Here is a 17,922-nt window from a genome sequence, read left to right as displayed (position 1 = left end):
TCTCACGTTTATATGTTTGCATGATTTGACTTTAAGAGCGAATCAACATACCTTGTACAGGTAATATTCTTGTTTTGATGTCCTTTTGTAGATCTCGCCATGAAGCGCATGATCTAACTACAACAATATGGTGACCTTAGAAGAAGAGGATCACACAGCTGTAAATGGAGCAGACCAGAAAGTTTCCACGCAGGACGACTCAGACAGGGAGCAGCCTTACAACATACCAGGAAGAGGACATGTTGATGCCCTTCTAGACATTAGTGAGGAGAACTTCTTGAAAGAAGAGGACCCATACGAGTATCATTGTTACTCTGCTTGGGAAGAAACTGTAAGTGAATGAATATATTCTTACTGCAAACCTTTTCCCTGCTTGTAAATGTTATTTTTTTAAGTAGGTTGTATATGTTGCACACAGGTAGGTGTCCTCGATATCACAATTTGGAGTCAGTGACATAGTTGGATTCATTAAATTGTCATATATCTGTAGATTAACTTGTCTGCTATTTGTGTCCAATTTACCTATATCACATACCAATAGTGAACTTTTCCCATCTTTTTGACTTGGCATAGCAATAAAAGTGCAGGGGGAAATATTAATATTAATAATGGCTGTGTGCTGTTAAGTGACCCAGTAAACCTTTCCTGCGAGGTTAAGCTAAATGGAATAGCTTCATTCCACATGTTCTCAATCACACCTATGCTTTGTCTGCTTTGACATACTGAATCTATTTATTTTAACCTGAGACAATAAGGAATGTACTTTATGTGTTTCCTTTTTAAACATATTAAAAAAAAAAAAACTGTTCAAATATTTAACGTTAAATTTGGCTTTGCGATAGGTTCGGGGTTGGAGCCACGTTGCTCCACTGAGCTGCATTCTTCTGACTCAAAAGGGATACCAAAAACCGAAGCGAAAGGAGGCGGAGAATCCCCCCCCTTTGTCTGCAGAACCAACACCATCTAACGCGGACAGCTCATTCAGCTTTGCAGAGCAGAGCTGGGAGTCTGATATAGGCCTGCACGACTGCAAGAAATTCATGTGGCTAAACCAGCAGACAGAATCTGGGGGTCAAACAGGTGTGGCAGCCCAACAGCCAGACGCTGGTGAATGTTCTGTCTTCAATAGCGTGCCGACGAACACCACGCATCTCCTTGAAGAAAAACTAAAGGAGAAAGAGACTCCTTTGCAGCCTCACCGTCCGCATTCCCGATGTGATGAGAACAGGTCCACTAAGCCTCGAAAACACAGCCTTCGGCCCAACAATAGAGTGATTCCTATTAAAAGCTTGACATTTTTACCACCTATCAAAGCCCCACACCTGAATCCGAAGGTCGGTGGCCATCGCTGCAGAGACAAGAAGGCTCCAGAAGGAGGAACTTTAAAGGAAAACTGTATCATGTCGGACAAGAGGAGTGGAATAAGAGGAACAAGAGTGGACCCAGTTGCTAGTTCAGACCTTCCTACTTACTCTGCAGCCCTGACCTCCAATTGCCAGACGTATCAGCATAACCCTCACTTGTTGTCGGCTGTTAATGTTTCTGTCCACAAGAGGTACCAAGTACCCATGTCTACCAAGCCTGACCCGGTGCACCGCACTAACTACTCTTTAGGCAAGAGCTTCTCACCTGCAGTTGCTCAACCCCATTTGAACCCTAGCTGCCTGTTCTCTTAAGAAAGACGTCTGTGTGGGCTGTCAAGCTGTATGAGACCTGCTAAATAAATGTTCAACGTAACTGATGGTAACAATCAAGTATGCACTAATTTTGAATTCTCAGGTTTAATCAGGAAATTCTCAGGTTCTTATTTTGTGTAATATATATATCTCGGCCTCACTTCACCATAACAATGTTTCCATCAAAGTAGTTAGTTGGAAGAATATATTCAATATACGGGGCATGTTCATTAAAGCGGTGCATTTTTAAGGGTAGTTAATTCTGGCAAAACATTACAAACCACACTAAGCATCAAGTGAAGACAACGTTGAAATCTTAAGCTCTTTATAATTTGGCACGACCTATATTTTATTCTGACCAGTTCCCACGCATGCTTTAGCAGCTGTTTGTGTTACCTAGCAACCGCGCAACTACCCCATGAGGAGTATGGCCTCCTTACACTTTCTGCTTTTTCAATTTCAACTTCAAAGTACAGCTCTGTGCGAACTTTAGTGTCGTACTGGAGCTTGTGTCTGTACGCAATATAAACAGCATCCAAACTACTAAGATCCGCTCTCCACAATCTCACTTTAATTCCATCAGTAAGTGACTCCTGGTGATTGTGGGTAAGTTCTGGGTTATCTAGTGAACAAGGGTGATCAGTGCCATGTCATGATCAAATCTGTTGGCATACTATGGGTCATTTTGGTGTCCAAAGGCCAGACAGTTACTATAATACTATTTAAACTTGGGCGATCTTGTTAATTTGTTGGATTATTCTATTTGTTGTAAATCTACTCTGCAAAATGAAAAACAAAAATACAAACAATATAAAAGGGATTGTTCTCAAAGAAGAGCTACAGAAAAATATTTTGTCACGCCTGAACACGGATCACGTTTACACAAAATTCAGCATTTTTTCTTTGTCTGCTCGAGTGCGATGTCATTTTTCTTCTACCTTTGTTTCACGATAAATGACAATGGCCACAGTTTGCATTTTCGAGCGATTTATTAACAATATCTGTAGTGTAGTTTCAACAATTAATCAAGGCAACCATAAACTCTACACATATATAGGCAATAGAAACTCAAATTCTGCTAAAACAAATATTTTGTGCTGAAAAAAATATGTGCATGCATTCCCTACAGGGAGAAAATAAAGCACTGTAACTGACACTTATTTGAATTTAAGAACCAGAAACTAGAAGCACTGATCTCAAAGCAAAGAATATAAATATTTAATACATATCAAAAACCTCATTAACACAGGGGACATTATCCTTAAATAAGTTGGATATGGTGCAAAAAATAGAGCATATTTTACTTGGGCACAGTGTCATGTTCTGTACATTCTTCCGTTTCTACAAACATCTTTAAACCGCAACAACACTGACCACCTACTCATAAAAATGGTGAGATGGAATCAAAGTACCTTTCTCTCCAATAAAATGCTCCGAAGCAATATTTTCATGTGACAGAATATACATCTTTCCATCAAAACATGGAAAATGAGGAGGACATTCCAATATTTCATGCAGCCATGATGAAAACACCAAAACAGAATGGATTAAACATGCAAAGACCGAAAGGATTCCAACAGTTTTTCAGTGTTTACTCATATCTTAAACACATTGTAGTATAAATATGGTCATTATTTTAAAGCAGCAAATTATCTATAACCGAACTCAGGTTAATACTTGGGTTAAGGCACCGACGTAACAAAATGAACAAATAAACAAGGCCTGGAGCTATTGGTTCCCTAGTAGAACACCGTCTGTGTGTGGTGCCCACGAGGTTACTGAGTACAATGAAAAACACAATCAAAATGTTAAATTTAGCCACTTGGAAAAGAAGAAATAAATTAAAAAAAAAAAAATACTGTGCCAAAATGAGGGTGTAAAATCTGATATTCAACAGGACGCCGTTCAGTCAAAATCAGGTGGTGAATACACACAAGGACTCTGTGCTAATCCTGGTTCTAATCCAGTGTTTCTGTACAGTAACATTACTGGCTCACTTCAGCACAGCGTACTGCCGCTGTATACACTTACACCCAGCTAATGAATTAGTCAAACACGATGACAGCCGCGCCCGCTTGCTGGCTTGAACTGACTGCTTATATACAGACGCTTAGACACAAACAAAATGTTTACACAACATCCGACTTCACGATCACATTTCAATAAAAGGTGCGCAACAACCGACAAACATCCAATTGTGACTTGTGCCCCATCTGTACGAGTAACAGTGTATTTATCAGATACTCAGGAGGGTTTTATTTTGGAAAAACAAAGCTGGTTCTGACTGGTCACCTTTTTCGTCGGCTGCAAAGCTCGCAGGATGAATTTCAATTTATAGCCGTGTTCTCACTGACGAGGTAACGTCGAAGAGGCAGCCATCAGAAGCGCAAGCGTAGAATTTATATTTTATGTTTTTGTGCTGCTGACCGGGTGAAGGTTTCATGCACATTTCGGACGTAGGTAAACCAAGTGTACAATATCGTCTACTGTACAGCTGATATGAGATTGTTTTAATGCAGTATATCCACGTTTAAAAGCTGTCATACAGGGCAGCGATTTTTACAAGCCTTTTCAAATGACAGCCACACTCGGCTGCAGATGTCATCCCTATAATGTGCAGATCTAACATTTATGAAATGTTATGTTCTCTTTAAAACTGCTAGTAAGACCAAACAGCAAAATCCAGTCACAGTGGTTATACACTGAAATGTACAAGTAAACTGGCATTTCAGACAAGACACGTACAATATGTTACTTTATGTGCAAATAAATATGTAAACTGTCACAGGAGCTGATAAATCATGCCCATTGAGCGAATATAAAGTGCAGCCAAGCTGTCAGGATATATACCTGGAAAGGCTCTGGACACGAGGCCCGCCAGTGGAATGATCACAAACATTGTTGCAGACTTTTTGCTGCTAAGACTGTGGTCCGCCCGGAGGACAGCACGGACCGATTCCTCTTATAGGGATCGGGCAGAAAACAGAGACCTGTACTGCAAAGGCTTATGAAGCTTCACGAAGAGGGCTTCAGCTGTTGGGTTTCTCAGGGTGCTGAAAGAGAGCGCAAAGCTCTTCACATGTCTGGGTTTCCACAGAGCTGAAATGGGACTCCATATTCCACGCCAGGTCTGCTGACAAGAAGTCGTCCATGACAGTTTGGGTTTCATTGCTGGTCAGAAAGAGATGTCCAAGGCCGTCCGCCTGGCTGGTCACGGTCTGTGTCTCCGTGCTGTTCAGCAGCCTCGCCTGCTCACCCTGACTGACGGGCGTCTGAGCCGAGAGACCCGAGGCAAACGAAGGGAGGTCCGTCTGCGTTTCGGTATCCGAGGACTCGGTGCTCATAGAAAAGCTCGAATGTCGCAGGATGCTGCTCAGGGGCATGTGGCTCCCGGCATTCAGCAGGAAATTGAGGTCAGTCTGAGTTTGAGTATCAAAAAGCTCCAGGTCGCTGGTTTGGGTTCGATTTGGTCCCTCGCTTTGGTCCAGGTCATCCATCAGGAGGAAGTCCGTCTGGGTCTGGATGTCCAGAGACTCCAGCGGCGTGTCACCACCCAGTCCTCCCAGCTCACTCTCCTCTGTCTGTGTCTGGATGTGCACAGCATTGAGGAAGTCCTCAAAGTCAAAGTCTATGCCATTGTGTTGCTCCTGAACGGAGCCGAGACCTGAGCTACAGCCTGCGGAGGCCTCCGTGAGCACCTGGTGGCCCGACATGCTGTCAGACAGAATGTTTTCGAGGTCATTTAACAAGGTCATTGTTTGGGTCTGGTTGTCTGCCATGTTGTTTGAGTTGAGCTCATGGGTCTGCACCCCGAAGCACATAGCGCCCGCTGACTTCGACTCCTCATAGATACTACCTCCTGCAGCACTAAGGGTGTCATCTATGTCCAGAGCTGTCTGGGTAGACACGCTCAGGGAGTCGTTGTCAAATAGGTCAGAACACATGATAGCCTGGTCCTGAGACTTCTCCTCTGATTGTGGCACAGCAAAGTATGTCTGTGTCTGCCTGGTTTTGTGTGGGAGCACAGATGAGGAGGAGCACAGAATCTGGTTCAGACACTGGCTGTCTGTCTGAGCTCCAATCGAGGATGTTGCTTTGGCTCGGGAGAAGAATGTCTGGGTTTCTACACTGACCGGTAGGAGGACCTGGGCACTCACGCTGATGTCTGTCTGGGAGCAGGATGACACCGAGGACTCGCCCATAGAGCACAAGCCCATTCCCTCCCCAACCCCCACACCTGTGGGCATTTTTGACAAGTATGACTTGTCTGTCTGAATGTTGGTGGAGGTGCTCCTTCCTCGCTGTCCCGCCATGCTGCTGGCTGACTCCTCTGCACCTGCAGGATCCAGACTGACCTGCACACCTGTGCTAATGGGCCCCAGGCTGGAGCGGGAGGTGGGCATGCTGTCCTTGAAACACAGACTTTTAGCATCAAGCTGTGGCACCACTGCTCCCGTGGCCTGCGACAGGAGCTGAAGGGTGCTGACGGAGCCTTGGCTGTCGACGGCAAGCACTACAGACCTCAGAGCCCCGCTTTCTGTGGACGGTAGAAGGACAGGCAGATGGGCCAGCTGCATTACAGGAACACTAACTAAAGCCATCTTTGGCTTCGGTAAGAGCAACTTCTGGAGGCTCCTACGGGGATTGGAGTTCTGATTCACCAAGTCTGGGATATGCACAGTTGCATCAGAAGGGAACGCGGTCTCTGTCACCTCTTTCGTAGCCGGCATGATCTGGAAGGTTGAATCGCTGGTGCGAACCTTTTCAAAACCACCTAACAATTTCTCCATCTTCCGCTTTTTTACTGGAGGGATTCTGCGAAGAAACAAAACAAATGCAGATAAAGATCAAATTCATAACATCACAAAAAGAAGCTTTTCAATAAACTCTATTTGGGCTGGGCATGTACATACCTGTGTTCTGTAGGAATCTCGTGACCCGTCCTGTAGACGTGTGAGAGTAGAGCGGCTCTGCTAGCATATGGGCAGCCGCATGTACAGTGGTAGGTCTTCCCACAATCTTCTATGTGCCTCTTCAGGTCCCACTCTGTGCTGTAGCCATTGTTGCACTTGGAGCACTTGTGTTTCTTCTCTGCGTGCATCTTCATGAAATGCTAAAATAAAAAAAAAAATAATAAAAAAATAAAAATCATAGGGCAAAGAAAATGTAGCATCCAATAGCTTTGAACTATTGAATTCATGCCTGCTCTTTGCATTACTGTGCCCTTAAAATGCATTCTGCTGTATTTGATATTTTCACTTTCTTTAATCTTATTAATGCTTATTATTAATATCATTATTATTATATTATGTTTTGTGTTCAATTTGATCTGTTCTTATGCATTTTATTTTTCATGAAATTTTTAAATGTTTCTATGATCCTTTATATTTGTTTTATGGTGAAACATTGCATGTAATTCCTTTGCTGTGAAGCACTTTCAGCTGCATCTCCTGTATGAAAGGTGCTGTACAAATAAAGTTGACTATTATCAAACTATTTTTGTAACACAAGGTCATTACCAACATAAAGAATGTAGAGCTTTAGAATAAGATAACTTTACATTTTAAAGAACAAAAGGTAAAGTGACATGACCCTCTTTAGTCTAGTGCTTTAAACAGAATTGCAGTCTAGAGTATAATTTAGACACAAATCTGGAAATGAGTGCAGTTTAGCCGGCGTTTGGCAGCCCAGCAGGTGCTACAGGGATCATAAAGGTTGCTAATGGTGGAGGGGAAACAAGACACAGCATTTCTATAATTCTGAATATTTTATACTTATACATGTGCATATTTTTAGACAGTGCTCATTAACCTCTTGTACCATTTGATGAGGCTTTGAGTCACACAGGTGGAGGGAGGTTTGTGAAATTGATAAACTCATCATATATTATACATTTTATGTCTTGAGGGTTACATTGTTCTGAATTCAAACACACTGAGGCAGAAGTATTTTTAAAGTTACATTCAGTCTCAGCTTTGCAAAAGCGGTTAAGGACTTCAAAAGGTTGTGTATAAGCTAATAAATCATAACAGGGCACTGGAGGAAACGCTTACCTGCTTAACCAAGGAGAACTGGGAAAAGGGTCTGTTAGGGCCCCTGGGACAACCCTCAATGGGACAGCAGTAAAGCTTCTGAGAGCCCTTCATGTCCTTTCTGACTGTGGGGTTCACGATACCATCCTGAGGAAGACAATGGCAGATTTTAGATGTTCAGATCATACCCTTACTCACTATAGCAGTAAGTGAACAAGAATATGTCCCTGGAAATGTCATAAATATACCACAACACAAAATGCTACAGTGCATTTGAAGGGGTTTGTCTTGAATTAGAAATCATTAAGGTTTACCCTGTGACTGGCAAAAGAGATTACAGCTGGCAAACTACGGTTTAATTTGACAAAAACAACATTTCTTACCATCTAACAGCTGTAAAGGCCCTAATAGCAAACGTGCCATACATCGAAAATAGAACATGTCGTTGTTTCAAGTCAGCGCAATTCATTCTCCTTATAAGTCGAAGGCAGCAATGGGAGTAGAAGAATAAAAATGACCGCTTTACACTGCCTTATCGTCCTTAGCTGGTAAATACTTATTACGCAAGCAACCGTATACCTGTGCGCACACAATAGGCTCTGCTTTACATAACTGAAGGGGCCATTTATGTGCTTGGCAATACATGGGCTTTAACAGTTTGCTGTACATCTGCTTCCCTCATTTGCTAAACCAGCTGTTTGCAAATGATATAATACAAACTGTTTTTAAATGATGAATCATATGATGATTATCACCAAAAAAACATCACCTCCGCTGAACGTATTCTACGTGATGAAAGCGGACAAGACCGTCACGCTCCGTAACAGGCATTTATATTGTAGCCCTCCAGTGGTCAAGGTCACCTCCATCTGCTGTAACACTGGAGGGAGCAGAGAAGCTAAAGCTGACAAACACCCTCTGCTCTGCCATGAGGACTTAGCGCAAAAAGACACATTTTGGAAGCAATTCATGGTCCTGCAGCTACAACATATGGTTGTAGGCTGAAGTCTGAGTCGTGTCAAGACATTAGTGGTCATCAGTCAGGAGCTAGCTGTAGCCCAGAAGAAAAAGCAAGCCAAGATTTCACAGTGTTTGCTACAGCAGTGCCAGCCCACAGCCCCCAGACGAAGCAGCCATTGCCGAGATTATTTCCTTTCTCTGAATGATACAGTGACAAGTCAGAATAATAGTCTCTAAACTCTGCTTCTCCTTGCTGCCGAGGGAAGTGGCGTGGATTGAAAGACAGCTTAAATTCAAGCCAAAACACTCCCATTAAGCCTAATGAAAGGAACCTGAAGGGGGCTGAGTGCACGCATTCAAATGAATTGTGTGAAGTCTTCACAGGGAAACAGCAACCCAGTAAGAAACGTCAACAGTGACTCATCAGCAAATACGCTGCTGCCCTCCGATGCCGTAAAAAGCAATGGTGGTGTTGAAGTGGACGTAATATAAACAGATACGGTGTCCCGCATCATGCCTCACTTGTAGTCTGACGCCATGAATAATTCAGAAGAAGCACAGAGTGAGCAACTCCAGCTTTTAAGCACTTCGTCATCATGTCAAACGGAACATAATTACCGCTGCTGACAGAAGCATCGCAGAGCTGTGGATTGAAAACAACAAGCTCAATCAGGGCCTTTTTGCTCAAACAGTTCGGTGCTGCTCGCTTCATTTTCTCTTTGCGGTCCTCGGGGGCCTCGATCTCAAAGGTCTCCTCATCGTTCCCTTCGGCAGCGTCCACGGTGATGAGCGGGAATTGGCGCGTTGTTTTTGGACTTCACTTCCCAGAGATCTAAACAACGTCGCACATTTTTATTTATTTTGGGTTTTTTTTTCCCAGTCACTCGATTCAGTGAACTGACGAGCGAGTGTGTCGCGCCGCTTGTAACTTTTCCCCAGGAATGTAACATACCTCAGGAACCCATCCAGTCCGCTCTCGGGGTGGGGCTATCCGTATCATTGAGTTGCCAACTCAAGCTGCAGGTGGGGCAGCTGAGGGGTGGGTGGTGAAGAAGAAGAAGCACGGCCTATTTGCATATTCATAGATTCTTGTGCAACGAATAAAAGGTAAAGGTGTGGAGTTACATCGAAGCCACTTTAAGGCATTTTTTTTTCTTGGAAAACTTCTAAATGTGTACTTGTGATGAAGAGAGGCGTTTTTAGGGGTTTCATCTATGCCAGCAGAGGGTCTTCCGATGAAAAGCTCGGATTCTCACTTTAAAGTCGCAATCTGCGGTTGCGCAGTCAGCATTCAAAACATATGACTGGAATCTGCTCGAACTGACATATACTCAAGCACAGACCGCAATGAACATGAATTAAATATAATTTACCAATGTTTTCTGTAGCTTTGAAAGTTTTGTTTAGACCAATAATGTTTAGACACTGAAGTAAAACAGTCCTACGGCGTAAACACTGATGGACTTTGACTCAAACTTTACACACTCCAGTGAGGGCCCACATGGACTCCCTCTGGGAGCTAATTCAAATTCTCACATTCACCTATTTCTAAACAAAGAGTCTTAAGTCTATTGCAGGACAAAAGGCAGCCTTTCCCAGCAAAGAACTTCATTCATTCATTCATTGAGGGGAGACGGTGAATTACTGCCTCCCACAAAAACAAAAACAAAAAAAGCCCAGTCCAGAGAGGACAGAGACTTTGGTCCAAATGCCTCCACAGTACAAGCTGTCGAGTACTGGTAGTGGACTGTACAACTCACGACATGAATCATGTTTGCGTTGTCTTCTTAGAAAGATAACAACGACGATAAACACATTTCTGCCATTGCAAATTTAACACAGCTAAATTAGATAACCCCCCCCCCCCCCCCCCACCCCTCAAGTAACAGTCCACTAAACAAAAAAACATGTTAAACAGTGAGGGTGTCTATCTGACGAGAAAAATAAATAAATAAATAAAAAAAGATGAATAAGCGAGCGCCGATCGTCACGTGATCCAAATCATTTAATTGATAACATAAGCAGCTAGCTGCAGTTTAGCTCACTCGCTATAATGGTGAACGGTCGGTAGCTAAACCGCATCAAAAAATAAAAAAATAAATAAAAAAAAGAAGTCAAAACTTTTATTTGACGTCAGCTGTAACGTCCAGCTGTTATTAGTTTAACGTTGTTGTTGTTGTTGTTGTTGTTTTTTGCGAGGCTGCGCGTCGGCTCAGCCGAAGTTAAGGGATGACTTGCGTTTTCCACGTTCACGTCGGCGTTTTCTCGACACCCGAGTTAGCAAACTTAGCACGACGGTGACCCGGAGGACGGACCACACGTGGGTTTACCTTTATTCTGTGCGATTTCACGAGGTGCATGTTCAACGCAGGTGTGTTGGGCAGAATCTTGCCACATCCCTCCACGGTGCAGAGGATGTTCGTCCTCACTTCTTTGGTCAGCTCCACGATGGTGGGTTTTATTATTTCCCCGGACTGCGACAGAGACTCCACGTGACATTTCGGACCGTCCGCGGCCGCGTTATCTCTGCCGATCGCCCTGCCCGTTTCGGAGGCAGCCATGTTTCTCGTGTTGACAGTCCACCCTGTAAACACAGAGAGCCTCCCGGCAGCAGCAGCAGCGGCGGCAGCGGTGAATGGGCGGAGGCATTTGGACCCTGAGCTCTGCCTGAAAGGCTGATTGGACACCTTCCACAGCAGCGCGGCTGGGAACGCTGAGCTACGTCACTTCTGGGGCAACGCGCAAACTTCCGTTTTACAAAATAAACTAGTTTGGTTGACCAGTTGAATAAAAAAAAAAGCGTGTTGGATGATGATATTGAAGCCAAACATTTATTTTTTTCACTTCATTGCAAAATAGTTGGTAAAAACAACAACAACAATATAATATATATAGATATATACTGTACTGTATATACTGTGCATTTTATATTTATATTTTTTACTGCTATTTTATTGCTTTTCTATTGTTCTATTATTATCTTATTGCTTCTGTATGCTGCTGTAGCGAAAAAAATTTCCCCTCGGGGATTAATAAAGTAACTACCTAACCTAACAACAACAACAAAAACTCTGGTCAATGTTACAAAAAAATGATATTTATTATAAATTCTGTCATTGCAGTTTTTTTGTTTTTATTATTAGAGGAATGATGCCAATTAAATTTCAAAACAGGGTGTTTGACAAATTACATTTAAATTAGGTCCATATCTAAGAAACCAGCTGAAACAAAAGTCAGTACAACCTTGATTAGTAAGATACTTTAATCTTTTTGCAGGTCTGCCTTTATTTTGATGACAGATTCAGTGATACCTGTATTGCATGCATTACTCAAATGTTCTGCCATTCTTCACAGAGGATGATTTTCACTTTCTCTTTTTCTGAGTTTTGTAGCTCGCCTTTCCACTTAGATGGTGCCTAATTTAAAACTGTTGTTATTGTCACAATATGTTTGGGATAGTTGTTGTGTTGGAAAATTCCTCTCCTGCCAAGCTTCTTGAGAACATGATTACATTTCTATTCAACATTTGCTTAAACAAACTAGCATTCATAGTGCCATCCATAAATATAAGCTCATTTACAGTTTGCACACACAACCTTCTCTCACCTCCATGTTTCACTTTCACATGTTGGCACTATGCCGTCAGGCACTGTGCTGGTCCTCGTCAACACTCATGACAAACATACTGGGCCCCATCTGATCCAAACAAATGTGTTTTGGTTTCATCAGACCAAAGAATATACCACCAATATTCATCAGGCTTCTGCTCTGTGCTCCATCTGTGTTAGAAAGGGAATTTGTTGCCAATATGGACAGAAGTTTGATTTCAATGACCAATCATTCTTTCAATGTATGCATGTGCTTACGAGTATTGTTTATGACAAACTTCAAAAATTTTAACTTATCCTGTTTTGTTTGCACAGATAGGAGAGTTTAAATGCAACAAGTTGCATGTAAATACCAAACTGTTAAGCACTACATCACTTCCTGCAGGTCATTCACTACTCAACATTACTGCACAGCCCTATTTAAAAAAAAAAAAAAAAAAAACATAAGAAAGAGATGGAATGAAAACTAATATATTGGGTAAAACTTAAAACACACTGTAAAACTTCAAGAATATTAAAAATCCTGCTTTTATTTTAAATTCATACAGTAAATATGAATAAAGTCACAACTACTATCTGGAGTTATATATAAAGCGAGAAGAAAATGAGTGGCTTCTGAACTCCAGATGGCCATGATTTTTCAAGAGCTTTATTAACACAAAGATCAGTGATAAGAGTTGTAAAGGAAAACCATGGATGGACAGAGCAAGGTAGAAATAAGAACAGGTCCTCCGGTGAGTCCTTCAAATCAAAGGGCCTGTCATCAGTTCTGTGATTGGCGCGCTTGTGAAGAGGGACCAAGGCCATTGTCCGTGATGACAAAATAATTCTTTCCTTTTAAGGGAATAGATGAGAGCAGGGGTGTAACAGGGGTGGAGGCAATTCCTGTAATACAAAATAAAAAAAATACATAAGTGGGTTGAACTGTATTCATAATTATTTATAGAACTGTTGACAAGATCATTCATCACAACTTTATGTCACAGTTAGAACACGCAAAATATTGTTGTTCAAAAATCAGGCACATGATGCATTAATATTAAGGGAGGAGCTAAGATGTGAGAAAAAGATGCCTTAAAAATATTTTGAGTCGATTATGAGAATTGGGTGCCTAAACTAAGAAAAACAGGATTCTCCTGTTGTTGCTTTCACTGTTGCTATCAGTGTGTCCACCTACACTGGTGGATGTGGTGAGTCCTCAAAGGATTGTTGAAAAGTAAGAAAGGTTCAAGAACACAATGGTGAAAAAAAAAAATGTATCCCAATCATGCGCCATCCACAATGAATATTGTAACATGGACAATGTTGCAGGAGCATTAGAGTATGGATATTTCCTCCCGAGTGTGTGTATGCGCCCTCTTATGGGCATTTATGGTTTTACCAGTAGTAGGAAAAATAGTTTACTGCAGAGTTACATGAACATAATTTACCTTCCTAAGGCATTAATAGTTTGTTTCAAGGCTGTAGCTGAGAAATTCTTGTTACCTGAGGATGCAGAGTGCCTGAATGACTCCAGGAGGTTGGTGCTTGTAAATTTAACAACACATTTAAACAGCTCTTCACGCTCTGTCATGGTCTTATTAGTTTGGTCTTTGAATTTAGTTTCCAGCTGAAAAAAGATCAACACAAAATGTAATTCAGACATTTACCGTACAGAGTTATGAGGAACTTTTGCATCTTTAACATGCTGACAAGGTGAGTTGTGCCTTTTCTTTTTTGATATTGCACTGCTATTCTTTACCTTGTAAACGGCAGATTGTAGTTGAGGTAACATCCCATCACCGAAGGCATGACGGGCCATCTGCTGTCTGTTTGCTGCAGCCTCAGCTTGTTCATTTTCTATATGGACGTCTGCACACATAAATAAAACCAAATAAATAATGTTGTCATGCATGTGTGACATCATACAAATATATTAAGCAGCTTAGGCAAGATCAAGTGATTTGCAACACATACTTGAGACAGTCTGTTTTTTTTCTGCAAGAGGGCTTGAATACCTCGAGGGAAAAACCTGAGGGAAAAATAAAAGGCAAGATCCAACCCAACATCAAGACTAGCCATAAATTAGTAAGGTTACTATAAAACTACCACTTAAACTTAATCATCTAAGGCACTCATTTGAATATAAAAACACTACATACCAACAAAAACAATCCAAGAAAGTAGGAAAAAAGTGAAACCAGTAAATAGTTCTCCAACAAAATCACAGCAAACATACTTGTTGGTATTGCCTCATCAGCAGGTCTCTGATGGCGCTGAGGTTCCGTCCACTGAGGTTAGCATCTTTAATAATTTCATATCTGGTGGCCTGAGTCAAGGCCTGCAAAGAACACCATTTCTTAGAAGCGATGGACAAAACACACAAAAACAGCTGCCTAAAAACTGTACAAACGACAAGGAGGGTTAAACACAGAACTCATTCCTCACCTGGGTTAACAGGGGCTTTTGCTTTGAAGTGAGGCTCGTCACAAACACGTAGGGGCTCTGAAGATAGTGAACAACATATGTTGGCTTCAGGTGGTTGGGTCGAGAAAAGCCGTCTCCCCACGCAATTCGAATCCATACAGCATCATCTGTGTGCTTTTTTATTTTGACAGACACCTGTAATCGAACGTCAAAAGCAGACTTTAATGTGGGATGTTAAACACAAAGCGCATGAAATGTCCTTTAAATGATTGGACTATATAGTGGGATTTTGCAGCGTAAAAAAGGAGGAATATCTGGTTTACCGGTCTTATCAGCTCAGCGAGGTGGGATTTGAATTGTTCCTTGAACTGTGTCAACTCTATTGCGTGAGCATCATCTAGAAAACAGAAAAATGATTTAACATACTTTGAAAGAAGGGACACAGATCAAATCTCAGGCAAATGCTCCAGAAATGTGAGGTAATAACTTCCACAAACATCCAGTTAATCAATATTTTTCTTGGACCTGTTAACTCCACCTTCCTGGTTTCTATAAACTAGAAAGCATACTCTTGTTGTCACATACCCTGAGGGTCCATGAGCTGGAGGGCGTACCACATCCCCTGGTTTGGATTCTCAATGACATCTGAGACAATAAAACCAAAGCAACACATGAGGTGTTAATAGACTGATGGCGTTGTATGATTATTCTTAGGTTGCGCTGGTGTTACCTAAGTGTAAACAACAAAATCATTTCATTTGACTCACGTATCATCTCAAGTTCTGTGATGTGTTTAACAGCCAGTTCATTTTCCTGTAAAGAAATCAAGTGCAGAAAGTTTACACCAATGCTAGCTGAATCCAAATGAGGTGGATTTCATTAAAAAAAAAAAATATTAACATGGTTTGAAATTGTTAAATCTAAGTGGGATGACGTTAAAGAGACAGTTATGATTGCCTCAGGTGGGATTACTAGAGCTACTTATCCATAGTCAGTCAATATACATATGGCTCCCTGCTGCAGATCGAGGTCAGTATTTTGGTGTTAGTTTGGATCGGGACTAACATGTCAAAACACAACCACAGTCCGGCAATAATACAAACAAACTAACAGACCGAGGCATCAGTAAACCAGCAACTCCATTGTTCTTGCGGGTAAAATATACTGTTTTAGTCAATGGAGTCAGGCTTTGAGAAAAGCAAGTGAAGATAAGGCGATGGAAATATTGTAAAAGTTGCTCACTAACCTTGTACGGATCACTCCTAGATGGACCTTTTTAAAGGTGTCTAACACATGTTTAGTTGCTGACCCCGACCACAACAGTGTATTACTAAGCTTCCGTCGTACAGCTACCTGCTTCTCCAAACTGCCAACCACCATCTGCTGCACTGTTGTTACCTTATAATTATGTTGCCAATGTCTGTTATCGCGCGGCGTATCTAACAATCATATCACAACTTATATTTACGGAAATGTGCGCATACCTCGCACACGCCGAGTAACTTGTCTGTTAACGCCCATTTGGACTGAGTAAAATCCATGGCCTGCAGCTGGGCCGCGGTCAAACGGCCCCACCGGTCCAGCGTTGTTTTAAGCATTGGAGACGGTATCCGTCTAATGAGTCGCTGAAACAAGCGCTTGGTAGAGTCATCCATTCTTCCTTAGTAACTTAAATCTGGCTGCTACTGCGTGAAACCGAGAAGACGACGAAGTCGAGTTTCCAAATAAACCGCGTTTACGAGCGCACACGAATCAACCAATCAGATGTCGCTGGAACGTCTCACGTGCTTTCTTTAGCGCCCTCTTTCGTGTTGGGGTGGTAGTACTTCTGGTACCGCAGCTGCTGATACGACCTCTATTAACTATTGCGCGGTACTACATCCCTTACTTAAGTACCGGTAGGACGCTGCAAATTGCAGGTAAAAGACCTGCAAAAGCTCTACTGTCAGTACTGTCAATCAAATGTAGTCTACTTAAAATATTAAAGGTAATGTACCCATAACTGGAGTATATTCATTTCTAGATTATTGAGACAGATGCATCCCTGTGCCAGCATGTTTTATTGTTAAGTGAAATTGGTTTCAACATCTATTGTACAGGTACTTTGGCCCAGCTGTACTCAAAATATGAGCTGGGTCCCCTTCAAAGATAACTATGAGGGGTTGAGATGATTAATGGGAGAGTAAAGAAAAAACAACAATGTGATTGTCATATTTTTAATTTTAGATTTCGTATAAAGTACGGGCGTTTTGAACAGTTATTTTAAAATCATGTGGGTTTAGAGGGATGATAACAAATGAGGACTAGATAGATAGATAGATAGATAGATAGGTAGATAGATAGATAGATAGATAGATAGATAGATAGATAGATAGATAGATAGATAGATAGATAGATAGATAGATAGATAGATAGATAGATAGATAGATAGATACTTTATTAATCCCACAAGGGGACATTTTTTTTTCCACTACAGCAGCATTATAGGTACAGGAAAGCAATAAAACAACAGTAAAATATATGGAAATGGTTAATAAGCCCAAGGTTGTTTTTTTTTTTAACTGTAGTTAAAATATGTTTCGATAATCGCCAAATGGTTGACATACTGCTAACACAGCAAAATTTGTAGATTTAGAGGAAAAGTACAGGTGTCGTCACAGTTGTATGTGTAGCTATAAACTTATTAAAAGAAAACAACTAGCTCAAATTTATGGAGTTCAAAAAAACATGTCTATGACCTTTTGAACAAAGCAGTATCTTCTATCTCAAAGTGCTCAGGGAACTCAGATGGAGTTCGTTGGGCACAACAAGGAGCAAACCACCTATAACACTATAATGAAGTGACATTATAGGATTAAGGGAGGAGGCTGATGTGTTTTAAGTTAAGATGTTTTAAGATAAAATAAGACAGCATTCAATTCATCTTGAACATAAATTCTTGTGATTTATTTTTATTTAATGTATTTATTATTAAATCTATCTATTTTTATTTTATGCCCTTTATTTTATCCATTTTCTGCATGTTTTAAACAAACTGAAGACTTCTTTTGGTCTGAACAACTATCATCTCAAAGGCTTGTGAGATACAAAAGTAGCATTGTTCAACAGAATCATTGAGAGGTCCATCGCATTGGCTATTACTTCAATGAATCAGCATACATACAGTTTGCATCACAACAGTACTGGTAATTGTTGTTGTTGTTGTTTCTCAAATATCTAAATGAAACGCTGGCAAAACTA

At 41.3% G+C, this 17,922-nt stretch overlaps 3 protein-coding genes across 3 annotated transcripts; 1 reads left to right on the top strand and 2 right to left on the bottom strand.

The window, feature by feature from the left end:
* The first annotated feature begins 110 nt into the window (after nucleotides 1–110).
* cunh16orf46 (chromosome unknown C16orf46 homolog) lies at nucleotides 111–1,711 on the top strand. Its single transcript, XM_069174291.1, has 2 exons — nucleotides 111–331; nucleotides 843–1,711. Exons 1-2 carry the CDS (start codon nucleotides 128–130, stop codon nucleotides 1,674–1,676), a joined length of 1,038 nt encoding a protein of 345 aa, XP_069030392.1. The 5' UTR covers nucleotides 111–127; the 3' UTR covers nucleotides 1,677–1,711.
* A 941-nt stretch (nucleotides 1,712–2,652) lies between these two features.
* On the bottom strand, nucleotides 2,653–11,374 carry atmin (ATM interactor). The gene is made up of 4 exons (XM_069174080.1): nucleotides 10,999–11,374; nucleotides 7,730–7,855; nucleotides 6,590–6,789; nucleotides 2,653–6,491 (listed from the first exon to the last, which is right to left on the bottom strand). The coding sequence occupies exons 1-4, from the start codon at nucleotides 11,227–11,229 to the stop codon at nucleotides 4,706–4,708; spliced, it is 2,343 nt and encodes a 780-aa protein (XP_069030181.1). The 5' UTR covers nucleotides 11,230–11,374; the 3' UTR covers nucleotides 2,653–4,705.
* Nucleotides 11,375–12,955: 1,581 nt separating this feature from the next.
* Nucleotides 12,956–16,337, bottom strand: cenpn (centromere protein N). The gene is made up of 10 exons (XM_069174167.1): nucleotides 16,167–16,337; nucleotides 15,450–15,495; nucleotides 15,268–15,327; nucleotides 15,006–15,079; nucleotides 14,704–14,877; nucleotides 14,495–14,596; nucleotides 14,233–14,287; nucleotides 14,018–14,127; nucleotides 13,762–13,885; nucleotides 12,956–13,161 (listed from the first exon to the last, which is right to left on the bottom strand). Exons 1-10 carry the CDS (start codon nucleotides 16,335–16,337, stop codon nucleotides 13,040–13,042), a joined length of 1,038 nt encoding a protein of 345 aa, XP_069030268.1. The 3' UTR covers nucleotides 12,956–13,039.
* Between the last annotated feature and the right edge of the window lie 1,585 nt (nucleotides 16,338–17,922).

The sequence above is a fragment of the Embiotoca jacksoni genome, unplaced genomic scaffold, assembly GCF_022577435.1.
Source record: "Embiotoca jacksoni isolate LCO1_2020_lvr unplaced genomic scaffold, fEmbJac1.0.p SCAF_6, whole genome shotgun sequence".
In the NCBI taxonomy this organism is placed as follows: domain Eukaryota; kingdom Metazoa; phylum Chordata; class Actinopteri; family Embiotocidae; genus Embiotoca; species Embiotoca jacksoni.
The sequence above is the reverse complement of the archived record's forward strand: the minus strand, read 5'-3'. Positions and strand labels throughout refer to the sequence as shown.